This window comes from Ranitomeya variabilis, chromosome 1 (assembly GCF_051348905.1).
Source record: "Ranitomeya variabilis isolate aRanVar5 chromosome 1, aRanVar5.hap1, whole genome shotgun sequence".
NCBI lineage: Eukaryota > Metazoa > Chordata > Amphibia > Anura > Dendrobatidae > Ranitomeya > Ranitomeya variabilis.
The window spans coordinates 1,139,485,226-1,139,501,076 of NC_135232.1; the positions used below are offsets into that span (position 1 = coordinate 1,139,485,226).

General features: G+C 42.5%; 1 protein-coding gene across 1 annotated transcript in view; it reads right to left on the reverse strand.

The window, feature by feature from the left end:
• Window positions 1–4,737: 4,737 nt before the first annotated feature.
• Window positions 4,738–15,851, reverse strand: part of LOC143800632 (vomeronasal type-2 receptor 26-like) — a 78,738-nt gene continuing 67,624 nt past the window's right edge. The window contains exon 7 of the mRNA XM_077281200.1: window positions 4,738–5,663. Within this exon, the coding sequence (XP_077137315.1) occupies window positions 4,738–5,663 (926 nt within the window). The remainder of the gene's footprint in view (window positions 5,664–15,851) is intronic.

The window sequence follows — 15,851 nt, forward strand, 5'->3', positions numbered from 1 at the left end:
GCTGGCTGAGACCAGCCGGTCCGAAGGCACATCCAGAGCTCACTTTGCAGGTGGAAATCAGTGCCTACCTTCTAGTGCCTGTGTGTTGTAGTACTTCCCTGCTGAGCAACACGGGATAGTCCTCACAACTGTTGTGTCTGTTTCTGATGTTCTTTCTCACAACTTGTATCTGTTCTGATGTTCTTCTCCATCCCCCAGATGATATGGCTAGGACGCACCCGTATGACGGGTAGGCCTGGAGTTCTCCCGGCACCCTAGTGATGCCCCTCTCCCACAGTTGTCCCCTATGTCTGCTTAGGGGATTTAGGTGAGACAGCCAACCTATAGTTAACTGTCCTGCCGTTGGTTTGAAGTAATGCTTGGAGCCCAATACTTCCTCGGCGTTCCGGCCACCGGCTACGCACCTCAGTAGGATGTTGCCTCGATCTTACGGCACGACTCCTACTGGTATTATCTCCTTTTTGCTGTGATCTCGTATCTCACTCTTCACAATAAACCTCGCTTCTTGTCCTTTCTTGAGATACCGCCGCAATGTAGTGCAGGCGCGGTTCCTTAACACTCTGTCTTGTTCGCTAGGCCTCTGTCAGGATCCCACCCCTGACAGGGACCCCCCTGGATCTTTCCCCGCAACACCCTCTGCCACAGGATGTTGCCTGGTTCCAACCCAGTCAGCTTCTCTCTAACTTCCTATCCAACCCCCAGTTTTACCAGATTGTGAGGAGTGGCCTAATACATAGTACCCTTTGCTCCCCCTGGAGGCCAGACTGTGAAGTGTATTGGTGTCTGTGATACCTGGTCAGGTGAACTCCTTAGGTGCCATCGGACATACCATCACTTCCCTTAGTGGCGGAGCAACAGTACTGCAACGACCAGGACTCTGGGGCGCTGCACATATCTCTGTGATTTAATTGCATAAAAATTCAAAGTTGGAAAATTGTGAAATTTTCTAATTTTTTGCCAAATTTCCATTTTTTTCACAAATAAACACAGGTAACATCAAAGAAATTTTACCACTATCATGAAGTACAATATGTCACGAGAAAACATTGTCAAAACCACCAGGATCCGTTGAAGCGTTCCAGAGTTATAATCTCATAAAGGGACAGTAGTCAGAATTGTAAAAATTGGCCTGGTCATTAACGTGCAAACCACCCTTGGGGGTGAAGGGGTTAAAGTGCAAGCCTACCATTTGTGAAGAAAACACGGCAGACACCCTGCTGCTGCTGCTTGACTCACACTCCGACATCTGTGTGCAAACAAAACAATACATTGTTAACAAACACACATCCGACTGGCACTACACACTCCCATGATGTATACAGAGATATAATATAATAATACATAGAATTGTACTTACATTGCCTCTGATCTCTTGCAATACACTCTCACAATGTGCTGCAGGGCTGTGGAAACTGGGTAGTAGTGTCACTCCTCCTAAAAATGGCTGAAATCATATTTCCTGTCACATGACCACATGGACCACCTTCAAACGCAATTCAAGCGTATGGTTTTATTTGGGAATTTTGCCTGATTTGCGTCTGGCTGAGTTTGCAATAGCCTTCAATGGCAGAATTAACGCTTCGGTTAGTCTTGCGTTAGCTTGACCAGACCCGAAAACGCTGCAAGCCGCGTTCCAAGGTCCGTCATAAAAAAACGTAATGTGACAAACGCATGCCAATTTTGGCATGCATCACGATGCGTCAGACAATGCAAGTCTATGGGTGCATTACAATGTCCGTTACATTGCGTTTTCACTACTTAAAAACGTGTCCGTTAGACCGACTCACCTAGCGCAATGTGAATTTATCCTAACTTTCATCAAAATGAACAAGTCATGGATCTCCAATGACTTTCGCACCCCAGTTGCAGACTGGGCAGAGTAGGCGATGGAGTAATTTTTAGTGTCATGCATTGATCTTGCATTATTGCAGTCTGTTACACCTTTGTGGTGGCTTCTGCGCTTGTTGTGGCTAGTGCTGCTGATGCTGCAAAAATTTTTTGAAATGTGGTGACTTGAAGTTGGGTCTCTATCTGGTTGGTTGCCTGTAGTAGAAGATGTGTCAGAGGCTTATTATACTATTTTACTCTGTGTCAATTGATGCCACTTTAGTCATGTTTGACAATAATTTTTTGAAATGTCGAGAATCCAAGTTGGGTCTCCATCTGGTGGGTTGCCAGTAAGTAGGTTTCCTCATCAGGAAGACAGACCTGCGCTTACTTTCACTCAACTACATGTTACTTTTCTTACATTTTTCTCCCATTAGTAATGTATGAAACTGATGTTTGTGCCGTCTTGAGTGTGGCTGGAAAAAAAAATTAAAGCGTTGCATAATGTATCATGGCTCCTTTTTGAAAAGGTATGTGACATAAATTCCCCTTAAAATATTAAATCTTTAATAGAATACCTTAAAAATACCACTTCCCAGTGAGAACAGAAAAAATATATATTGATATGGACTACAAAAAATGCTAGGTGCACCTAACCTGATAGATGACCCTCTGCTATACTGCTATCCCTGCCTGGCAGTGGAGGTTGGCACCCTGATAGAGTATTTGGCACCCCCACTCCGCGGCGGCTGTAACCTGCTAGCCCTGTTGAATAACTAGCCAGCTATAGGTGAGAAAACAATGAGCAATTTAAAGATATGAAGAAAGCAGGAGTAGAAAAACTAAGGTGCACACTAAATAAGAACACTGTCAACCTCCATTCTTAAAATCCCACTAAAAACAATGTACTAGGGACATATAGCCAATTTGGCTAGTAAAATATTGATGTAGTTGTCCTCAGTACAGTTACAAAAAAACGGCAAATAACTTTATGCATAATTAGTGGGAGAAAAAGGACAATTCTTTTTGACAGGAGGAAGGACATACGATATAAATGACCTGGTTCAGTCCAGATGATAGACTGTGCATGCCCACACCATCTGGCAGATATTACACATTAGTTATGATGACTGCATACAAGAATATATCATAAGCACCTGCAGCCAAACACAGCAAAATATAGGTGCCAATAGACAATAATGACAGGTGATCAATGTCTACACCTGACGCACAGTACAGCGGACCATAGACATAGATGATATAGAAAACAGCCAAGGAAAGGGGGAATTACTCCCCAAAGACAAAACACTTAGCTGTCAGTAAGACGCCCCGACGCGTTTCCCCGTCATACGGTTCCTCAGGGGGCAATAACGGATGCAATGAACCGGAGGTCAATGATGTAGGTGCCCTGATGACGGGACAGACCAAAAGGTCTGTTTGAAAAGGCTTACACTGCTCCCTTAACAACTATGTCCTCATTGAAACTTCAATTCAAACATGTAAATGCTGGCCCAGACCTTGATACTTAATGCATGGCCCTTGGCTGACTGCTGCTGTGCCAGTTGCAAATTCCTACTGTGGGTCAATATATGCCATTTTTCATGGTGTCTGCGCCTCATTTTATCTGTTTCTCCCATTAAATTCAATGGCATTCTGGTACATTCGTCAAATTGCTAGGCGAATGTCTAAATGTTTGGCAAATTGAACCAAACTTTAAAAGGTTCGCTCATCTTTAATGATGATTACTCAACTATTATCTGCATATTTTCTCAAGTTATGCTCAAGTAAGCACTACAGGTGATTAGACAAATCTCTATTAGCGAGCTGAAGTTTCGTGATTGGGAACATGCATTGGACCAGTGGCAAGATCTAACTTAATTTGCTACGGGTGTACTGTCATGCCCAGTCTCTAGTATACTGTAAGAGAGGGTATTCAGCAAGGCCAGTGGCTTTGTAAAACCCTAGCAGACTAGATACTGCTCTGCTAATGTGGGAAATCTTACATTTATCAAAATGAACCAGATATGTTTCAGGCCAAATTTCATTCACCTGCTGCTCATGTCAATTATTATTTATACCATCTTCCTGCCTCCCTGTCTGACTTTGGCACAGTTCTGCTCCTTTCAATGTCGATGGCCCATGCTTACCTGGACATGGAAATGATGCTGTACTGCTACTGCGAAATTCTGTTGCTGGCCCTACACTGACAGACATTTCCTGCATGCCCTATCACATTTTCATATAATGTGTCTCCTAGAACTGCACATCCATGCCAGCCTCACATCTCCTGGTAGTCATCTAGGTTTATAAGTGCTTTGATTCTGCTGCTATGGCTGAGGTTACTGACCCTACTCTGCCAGACATTTCTTGGCAAGTAGGAGTATTTTTCATGACTTGTTGACAAGCTATTACTTCTTTACTTTGAAAACAATGAATCTGTTCCTGCTCCCTGAATACATGGATAATTTTTAGACAACAAGGTAAAAAACTTTGTCAATTTAAACATTTCATCCACTTTTGAAAAGAAGTGTTGCTGGCGAGAACAATGCTTCCAAAATTTTTGCACAAAACTTTTGCTACGTTTTTACACCATAAAAAGTACAAAATCTACTTGATGAATAGTCACCTTTATCTTGTTTTTTAATGACCTGCAAGCTTTTCTTTTCAAAATTTTGACAACAAACATTTGACTAAAATATTGTAATAAGTTCATTAGTTGTCTAAAAGATCAATTTAATGCATTTTATGTAATATTTTAAAGGTTTTCACTGTTACTGAATTCTGAACCACTGATTACACATAACAGAATTCTAGCAAAGACCTAACATTGAAAATGTATAATTGGCCATTATGGGAATATAGAAACTACACAATGGAAATATCTGAGTACATTACATTGCTAGACATGATTTATGTGGTTAGATTTTCTCCTCCATATTTAGGCTTTTTTAACAAATTGTCCTTTGAATTTAAGTCTGGTCTCAGGATAATAATATAACATTTAGGGTAAAATATACAGGCCAAAATGCCAACACTTGAAGACAATATAGCAAATATCTCTACAAGAACTGAACTTTTTCCTGTTACACTTAAATAGGCCGGAATAAAAGCCACCCAGACACTGCAGACAACCAGCATGCTGAAAGTGATGTATTTAGCTTCATTAAAGCTATCGGGCAAATTTCTTGCCAGAAAAGCGACCAAGAAACTTACTACAGCAAGAATACCAATGTAACCCAGATTTAAGGAAAATGCTACTATTGAGCCTTCATTACACTGAAGAATAATTTTGTTCTCATACAAGTCAAAGTTGTTGTCTGGAAATGGCGGAGCAGTAGATAACCAGATAATGCAAAGTACAACTTGGGTAAATGAACAAACAAACACTAAACAGTTGGTGATTTTTACTCCAATAAATTTTCGACAATTGCTTCCAGGTTTGGTGGCTTTGAAGGCCGAGTAGACCATAATTGTCTTAGCCAGAATAGACGACATGGCTACTGAGAAGATGATCCCAAATAAAGTCTGACGAAGCATACACGTGAGTCTTGTAGGACAACCAAGGAACAAAAATATGCAGAGGAAGCTTAACATAATAGAGACAAGTAGGAGGAAGCATAAGGTTTGGTTAGATGCTTTTACGACTGGTGTATCTCTAAATAAAGTGAAGATTCCCAAGATAAATGAAGTTTTGAGGAAAAGAAAAATAACAATGACAGTAATTATAAGAGTTATTGTGTCGTCGATATATGATAAAAATTCTGTCTCCTTTGGTGCACATTGATTGTTGTCATTTGGCCACTGGTCTCTAGGACACCTGATGCACGATCGCTTGTCTAAAGAAGGATATAAAAAATATAAAATTAAAGAATATATAAAAGTGCAGTGAGTTTTTTTTTTTATAGATTTCAGTTTTGGCACTGTGCAAATCTAGAGATCCTTAGCTAATGTTATTTCTGATAACCAGAGGATGTGACAATGTAGATATTTGTAACTTCTGCTGGAAGATAAGCCTTTCAAATTAAATAAATGGATTAAATAGATGTAAGATGTGACTTGATATGCCATCAGGGTCTGTTGTTAGTAGACTACAAGTGCTAACTGATATAGTAAATAAATGAGTCTGACATTTACAGTTACATTTACAGTCCTCTATAATATAAGAAGTTGGGTAATGCGATCCCTAGTCTGACAACCAGTCCAGTACATTCATTCAACTGTAGAACGAATGACATGCAGTAGTGTATCTAGAGTCTGACAGGCTCTGGTGGGAAATTTAGTCATGAGCCCACTCCATTATGTTCATCAAATGTACATGCCCCTCTAGTGTTTTTGATCCTATACAAACATATGTGATCACTTATCCATTTACTATTCATAAGATTTAAAATATATGAATCTCATAGAAAACATAACAATAAGATCATTTTCTAAGTAGTACTTTTAAATAGTAGTCAGACTGCTAGGCTCATGGAGACGGACGCTTTCCGCAACCTGATGGTGGCGTCTGTCCCAAGGTACTCGGTCCTCAGCCGCCATTATTTCTCCCAGTGTGTCATCCCGGCATTACACAAACAAGTGTTCCACAATATTAGCCGTGCCCTCAACAATGCTGTTACTGGAAAAGTCCACCTAAGCACGGACATTTGGACAAGTGCTTGTGGGCAGGGACGGTAGATATCACTGATGGCACACTGGGTTAACATAGTGGAAGCCGGGACCCAGTCAGATCTTGGGATGGAACACATCCTTCCCATGCCGAGGATTGTTGGCCCTACTTAAATCAGGGTTGCCCCCACAGTCCACAGCTCCTCCATCTCCTCCTCCTCTTCAGCCTCCAATTCCGAAATGACCATGTCAGTCACAAGCTGGAAGCCAAGCGGCAATAGGCTGTGCTGAAGCTAATATGCTTAGGTAACATACCACACAATGCTGACGAGTTGTGGACAGCTCTGAAAGAGCAGGCACATTGTGGCTGACACTGCTGAACCTACAGCCAGGCATGGTCATGTGTGACAATGACTGGAACCTGGTGGTGGCTCTGAGGCAAGGTGAGCTCACACACGTACCATGCCTGGCTTAGGTGCTTAACCTCTTTGTTTAATGGTTTCTCAAAAGCTACCCAGAGCTGCCGGATCTGCTTTTGAAAGTACGCCGTCTGTGTGCCCATTTTATAAAGTCAGCTACAACTTCTGCCACCCTTGCCGTGCTTCAACAGTGTTTGCAGCTTCTGGCTCACTGACTGGTGTGTGATGGCCCTATCCATTGAAACTCTACACTACAGATGTTGGAAAGGATTTGTAAGCAAAAGAATGCAGTTGTCGACTACCAGAATCCACATGGTCATCGGTATTCCGTTTAGACTCCACACATAAGACCTCAAGAGTGGACATGGATGTCAGACATATGTACCATCCTACCAAACTTTGAGGAGTCCACCAAGATGGTGTGCGGTGATGACGCCATAATTAGCATCACCATCCCACTTCTCTGTATTCTGAAAAGCTCTCTGTTAATAGTGGAAAAAGAAGCATTGCAGGCAGAGCACGATGAGATGGAGCAAGGAACCATACACATAATTACACGCAGCCCAGCCTCATGTCATCCCAATGTGGATTGGTTGACAATGAGGAAGAGGAGGAGGAGGAGGAAGAACAAGAACTACAATAATGTGCTATAGACGGTCCTACAAGCACAACTGCCATACTGTCTGTTCAGCGTGGATGACCTGAGGACAGGGAGGAGGAGGAGGAGAGCATGGTCAGTCATCCTATTTGTGAGGACACAAAAGTTTTTGCTGTTAGCAGTCAGGCACGCATGGCTGACTTAATGTTGTTCTGCCTTTCTCATGACCCTCGTATTCTCCAAATTTTTGGTGACAGTCATTACTGGTTGGTGACATTTCCAGGCCCATGCTACAAGGAGAAATTTCAAGCTCTTCTTTCAGAGGCAGTCAGCTGTACTAAAACAGTGCAGTACCAGAAGGCCATTGTTGCGGAATTGTTAAAAAAATTCCCACCTGAAAATGCTGGTGGCAGAGGACACAGTTTGTTGGACAGCCAAGGAGTACAGGAGAGAGAGAAACAACTCCAGTCCAGCAGAGGCATGGGAACACTGGCCAAGTTCTGGGAGAGTTTTCTCAGACCTTCCCATCGCACTGGCCCTGAGGCGTGGGGTCCTCTCACAAGGAGTGCAAAGTTTTAGATGATGCTGAGGGAGGACCGTACTGACCATACCAACATCCTCCGTGATTCCTCTGTGCCTATTAATTATTGGGTATCCAAGCTGGACACGTAGCATGAACTGGCTCTCTACGCCTTGAAGGTCCTGTCCTGCCCTGCTGCTAGCGTTCTGTCAGTGCGGGTTTTTAGTGCCGCTGGTAGAATTATAACTGATAAGTCCATCCGCCTGTCACCTGAAAATGCTGACAGGCTGACTCTTATAAAAATGAACAAGGGCTTGATTGGGCTAGACTTCTCTACACCACCGAATGATAACAGCGAAACATATCCTCAAATCCAATGTCATTTTTAGGAGGTCTATTCCCATGCACCTCTTCACACCCATACATGGGTATACACTTCCTGATTTTGCCTTTTTGCTGTTATCCTTCTCCTTCTCCTCATCAGCCACTCCTACTGGATCACCATGGTACTGTGGTCCATAATGCAACAGCCAAATTATTGTGTTAAAAGTAGTGTTGAGCGATACCGTCCGATACTTGAAAGTATCGGTATCGGATAGTATCGGCCGATACCTGAAAAGTATCGGATATCGCCGATACCGATACTCGATACCAATACAAGTCAATGGGACACCAAGTATCGGAAGGTATCCTGATGGTTCCCAGGGTCTGAAGGAGAGGAAACTCTCCTTCAGGCCCTGGGATCCATATTACTGTGTAAAATAAAGAATTAAAATAAAAAATATTGATATACTCACCTCTCCGGAGGCCCCTGGACATCACCGCTGGTAACCGGCAGCCTTCTTTGCTTAAAATGAGCGCGTTTAGGGCCTTCCATGACGTCACGGCTTCTGATTGGTTGCGTGCCGCTCATGTGACCGCCACGCGACCAATCACAAGCCGTGACGTAATTCTCAGGTCCTAAATTCTGAATTCTAGGAATTTAGGACCTAAGAATTACGTCACGGCTTGTGATTGGTCGCGTGGCGGTCACATGAGCGGCACGCGACCAATCAGAAGCCGTGACGTCATGGAAGGTGCTGAACACGCTCATTTTAAGCAAAGCAGGCTGCCGGTTACCAGCGGTGATGTACAGGGGCCTCCGGAGAGGTGAGTATATCAATATTTTTTATTTTAATTCTTTATTTTTTACATGGATATGGATCCCAGGGCCTGAAGGAGAGTTTCCTCTCCTTCAGACCCTGGGAACCATACACTGGGAACTTCGATTCCGATTCCCGATACCACAAAAGTATCGGATCTCGGTATCGGAATTCCGATACCGCAAGTATCGGCCGATACCCGATACTTGTGGTGTCGGAATGCTCAACACTAGTTAAAAGGTGTTTTTGATGCTCGAAAAAAAAATGTTTACACATTATGTTGATGTGTACCCACCAGGGGGAAATGTTTGTCAGCCCACACACTTAGTTTATGTGCTTTACATGTATAGGAGACCCACTCCTTTAAAATGGGAAAACATTTTTAGGAGGCCATCCTCCACTTTTCTCCCAACACCACCACTAGATCACCAGGGTGAATATGTTCCATGATGCAACAGCCAAGTTATTTTGCTAAAGGGTGTTTATGATGCCAGTAATAAAATGTTTACACACTATGTTCATGTGTACCCCCCAGGGGCAAATGTTTGTCATCCCATGCACTTAGTGTATGGGCACTACAAATATTGGAGACCCTCTCCTTTAAATTGGAAAAATAATTTTTAGGAGGACATCCTCCACCTCTCTTCAGACACCACCACTAGCTCACCCGGGTGAATGTGTTCCATGATGCAACAGCCAAGTTATTTTTTTCAAGGCAGTTTATGATGTCTGTAAAGAAAATATATTTACACAGTATGTTGAATTTTAACCCCCGGGAGAAATGTTTGTCAGCCCACACACTTACTGCATGGGCATTACAATTATAGGAGACCAGGGGGATTGGGATGCTTGCAAATTTGGGGCAGGCCTTGCATTTACTTCATGGGCAAACTTTATGGGAGTACCTAATGACTAATAATGGGAACTTTTCATGTGGCCATTCAAGACGTCGGTTCAAAGGTTTATTGGGGTGTGTGTAACGTTCGTCCTGGGCAGGACTTGCATTCAATACATAGGCAAACAGTATAGGAAGAACAAATGAATAATGGGAACTTTGGTTTCATGTGGACATCCAGGACGTGGGGTCAAACGTAGTGTTGAGCGATACCGTCCGATACTTGAAAGTATCGGTATCGGAAAGTATCGGCCGATACCGGCAAAGTATCGGATCTCGCCGATACCGATACCCGATACCAATACAAGTCAATGGGACTCAAGTATCGGAAGGTATCCCTTATGGTTCCCAGGGTCTGAAGGAGAGGAAACTCCTAGAAATTCCTAGAAGGGAATTTAGGACCTGAGGGATGACGTCGCGGCTTGTGATTGGTCGCGTGGCGGTCACATGAGCGGAACGCGACCAATCACAAGCCGTGACGTCATGGAAGGCCCTAAACGCGCTCATTTTAAGCAAAGAAGGCTGCCGGTTCACAGCGGTAAGGTCCAGGCTGCGTCGAAGAGGTGAGTGTATCAATATTTTTTATTTTAATTCTTTATTTTACACATTAATATGGTTCCGATACTGATTCCCGATACCACAAAAGTATCGGATCTCGGTATCGGAATTCCGATACCGCAAGTATCGGCCGATACCCGATACTTGCGGTATCGGAATGCTCAACACTAGTCAAACGCTTATGGGTGTGCGTGTAACTTTGAAGCAGGGCAGACCTTGCATTAAATGCATAAGCAAATAGTATGAGAGAAGTAAATGAATAATATAAACTTGGTTTTCCTGTGACCATCCAGTACATGGGTTCAAAGGCTTTTTGAGGTGCAGGTAACTTTGGGGCATGGCAGGACTTGCATTCTATTCATAATCAAACAGTATGGGAGTACCAAATGGATAATGTGAACTTGGCTTTCCTGTGGCCATCCAGTACGTGGGTTCAAAGGCTTATTGGGGTATGCTTAACTTTTTGGCAGGGCAGGCTATGCATTTAATGCATAAGCAAGCAGTATGGGAGTGCCAAATGAATAATGTGAACTTGGCTTTACTGTGGCCATCCAGTACGTGGGTTCAAAGGCTTATTGGGGTGTGTGTAACTTTGGGGCAGGGCAGACCTTGCATTCAATGCATAAGCAAACAGTATGGGAGTACCAAATGAATAATGTGAACTTGGCTTTCCTGTGGCCATCCAGTACATGTGTTCAAAGGCTTATTGGGGTGCATGTAACCTTGGTGCAGGGCAGGCTTTGCATTCAATGCATAAGCAAGCAGCATGATAGTACAAATTAATGCTGGGAACTTTGGTTGCATGTGGTCATCTATGACATCTGTTCATTGGGTTGTTGGGGTCCGTCCAAATTTTAGGCAGCCCTGCTACTCACTGCATATGCAATAACAGTATAAGGGACCCACTGTTTAATAATGGGAACAACAAAGCATAGCCAGCTGATGGCTCTCTAAGAATAATGAGGGCCAACTGCTGGCCCTATAGAAATAGAATTTGTGACTTTCAAAGTCTCTCCTTCATAAATGATTCAGGATGTGTCTGATGATGTGTCACAGACCACATGGCCAAAAAGGGTTGTAACATGTTAAAATCACATTTCCCAGTGAATAAATTTGTCTTGGTTGAATGGAATGCTAAAGTTGAAAAACACATCAAAAACATTACGCGCAAACATAGCCCAAGTGGTGGAGGAACATTTTTTTGAGGGGTTGTTTATTTTGCCCTACATAAACATTATTACCCTGGAAAATATGTTCGTTAACATATTTCCCAGGAAAATCCATTTTGGCTTAGTTTTTGTATGTTTTATTGTGCGCCTGTAAAAGTGGTGTAAGACTCTGACAACATTCTTTACAGAAGTGACCTAAAAGTCAGAAATGCTTCCGGGGGTATTCTCCATGATGTTCCCATGCCATTTGAGCACTGTTCCTACCGATTTCAGACGTTTTTAGACCCTAAAAAGACCTCCAGGGGGTTGCAGTGTGAGGGAGCGCCAGAACAGTAATCGTGGCTGAGCATATGAGATCATGCGTGCTCTGGTCTCCTTTCACATAAAATGACCGTCCTTTAGTCAGTGTACTTGTCTCTCTGTTCTCCACCACTTCAATTTCTCCTCTGGGTTGCTGGAGATCTTCTCCATATATGCGCACAAACAGAGACACAGTTCAGTTGCAACTTAAAATGTAAAACTTTACTTGTTTCTCTTCGCAGCACATCCTTATTCGATATAACAATAGCATAGGGTTTCATACAATCCTCATTCTTCACTTTCCCTGCACCTCTTCCTACAGTCTTCAGTACATGCCCAGGTCATACCGTCTCCTGCGGTAATGCAGCGTCCTCCTTGTTCAGACTCACTATGCTCAGGCGTTCCCTTGTCCGTTTCACAATGGATCTGAGGGCATCTGCCCATGCAGTGAGCTGCATGTAGCCAGAAAATTACCGCACACTCTGATTGGGTATGATGCAAAAAAAAGTGTTCAATACGTTTATTACAGAAAAAAAGATTGCCATGAAGTGAACAGAAACACAATGAATTCAGATTCGACCAAACAAAACAAAAACAAAGGGTTTGGTCGAATCTGAATTCATTGTGTTTCTGTTCACTTCATGGCAATCTTTTTTTCTGTAATAAACGTATTGAACACTTTTTTTTGCATCATACCCAATCAGAGTGTGCGGTAATTTTCTGGCTACATGACCCTTTGGACCCTCGGGTCTGTCTTACCAGCACCTCGCATTGTTTTTGATCAGAGTGCATACCATTATTTTCTCTACATGCAGTGAGCTGCCACATTATAGAGCCATCTGAGTCCCCATACTATTCTGACCTCCGCTGTAGGCTCTGCTCCACCACTGCTGTCGCACTGCTGCTCAAGCTGTACTTCGGACCCACTGGGCCCTGGATGGCTGGTCTTTTAGCTTGTAATGTTACGGAGCTACTGACTAACTCGGGTTCTACGACCCACCCAAGCTGTTCGGGATCCCTAGCTCCTCTGACTCTAACCAGGAAACTGTTCCTGCCTTACACCAGTTAACTCCTCCTATGATTAACTATTTAAAAGACTAAGTTGTAATGTACCCGTCTAGTTGCCCAAATGAGGTACTAAATTGTCCCTAGACAACAATAGAAAATTATACACAATAATACATAACATTCATATAGCAGCAAACAGATGGAAGACACTATATACATGGCAGAATAAAATTACATTTGCATAGTGCAGTAAGCAGGATGTACTTAAAGGGGTAGGGGTGTGTACCAGTCTTTGTGACCCCCTACAGCATCTAAAATGCTCGGCTTTCTCATAGACTTACATTGGGCTCATTGCACGGGTCAAGCACCCAAGCATTCCAATTTGCTTGACCCGAGCAACGAGCACCCGAGTATTTTAGTGCTCGCTCATCACTGATGTTTATTTGATATTTATTTATTTTTTATTTTGAATGGGGCGAAAACTTATATTTACATTTTTTTAATATTTCTAAAACCATTTTTTTTTATTTTTCATATGCTTCAATATTCTCCATAGGAGACTAGAAGCTGTGATCATCCAACCGCCTGTGCTACACATAGCAGGGTGGTGTTCATATCTTTCTAACAATGACAATCACAGGGGACTCCTGCTGACCACGGGTTGTCATGCCAACCTATCGGCGAACCGTGGTCATGTTACATTGCCGATGGGCGGTATGAGCGAGCAGCCATATTAATCCTGCACTTCTTGTTCTGAATCTTCTGAATGAGGCATATCTTCAAGTTTCTCTGGAGGTGAAGGGACTGTGAGGCACAAGGCGAATCACTGACGGTAGGTCTGAGAATATAATTTCCTTCTTATTTTAAAGTTGAATCCCTCCACATTGCAAACATAAAAGTAGTCGTCATCACTATGATTTTGTGTTTCCTTCCAGATCATAGAGATGCCATAACTAAAGCGCTCTTTCTTCCCTTTAGACCACTGTCGTAGTTCTTCTACACAAACAGAAAACACTACATGTGGAGCCCACGACTTGTCCTAATCACCTAGTTTTACACCAAAGTACGCATAATACACTTTTCTACTGAAGCCTGAACTATTCCTATAATGTTTCTTCATTACAAAACAATGGCAAATGTAGCAAAAGTTGTTGGGGGATTACAACACCCCCATTGTAGCCATTACAAGCACTAAATACTGAAAGGAAACGAGGTACGCACAGCACCTCAGACTTATGAACTTTATCTAAAAGAAAATCTGCCTTTGCTCCCAATAATAACCAATCACAGTGCAGCTTTCAGTTCTTAAACCACTGAGGAAAAATGAACTCTGTGCTATGATTGGTTGCTATGCACACTAACATATTTTTTGGAAGCTGGGTTAACAAAATCTTCTCTGTCCACAGCAGCATCCATTAAGTTCTAGCCAAGTCACAGTGTCCCCCATACAGCAACAATATCCCCCAATAGGCTGACAGTAATAAAGTCTCTTACTTTCTACCATAATTTAATAAAGAAAATTCCTCATTCTGGCCTCCATCCTGTAATAAAGCCCCTGTCCAGGCCTTTATTTTGTAATATTCTCCCCATCTCGTAATTATGTTTTCTATCCTGGCTCCAATCCTGTAATAACATTCCTCATCCTGTAATAATGTTCTTTGTTCTGTTATAATACCCACCATCCTGGCCCATATTCAGAAGTAATGTCTCACATCCTAGACCTCAACCTGTAATAAAGTCCCCCATGCTATAATAATATCACACCTTCTGGACTAAATCTTGTAATATTGTCCCAAGGCATAATGACATAATGTCCCCTATAATTCCCTTCATTGCCTTTAGCTTGTAATAATGTCCCATATCTTGGTAACCATCTTGCAATAAGGTCCCTCCTCATGTAATATTGTCCGCCATACTAATAATCTCCTCCAACCTTTCCCCCATTCTGTAATAATGTACTCCATCCTGGCCCTTATCTTGTAATAATATCTCCCACTCTGGCCCTTATCCTGAAATAATGTAACCCATCTTGTAATAATGTGCACCATTCTGGACACCAACCTGTAATAATATTCACTGTCCTATAATAATGTCCTCTGTCCTGGCTCCTATCTGCCAATAATGTCCTCTATCCTGGCCCTAATTCTATAATAGTGTACCCTCTCATGGCCCCCATGCTCTAACAATGTACTCCATCCTTGCTCCCATCATCTCACAATATTCTTTGCACTTGTCCCCATCCTTCATCCTGCAATAACATCTGCCATCCTAAACTAGCAACCCCTATTCTGTAATAATGTCATCATTACTAAAAATGTTCCGAATCCTGGCCTCTGTTCTGTAATTACATGTCACATCTTGGCCTACATTCTTTAAGACAGTTTGCAATCGTGTCTTCTACCTTGTAATGCTGTGCCCCATGCTGGCCCCCATACTGTAATAAAGTCGCTCATTCTGTAATAATGTCTTCTGTCCTGGCTCCTAACCAGTAAAAATGTCTCTCCTCCAGTACTCTATCCTATAAAAATTAAATGTCTCTAATCCTGTACTCTATCCTGTAATAATGTCCCCCATCCTGTACTCTATCCTGTAATAATGTCCCCCAATCTTGACCAAATTCTAAAATAATGTCCTCTAAAAATATCCCCTATCCTGATCAATTTTTTTATATTTTCCATTGTCCTGCTACTCTTCTCTAACATTTAAAAAAAATATTTCCTTACTAGTTGGGTGAACCTGTGGATGTTCGGGGATGAACATCTAAAAAAGTTTGGCTCGGGTACCAAAATGGTACGTGAACCCAAACC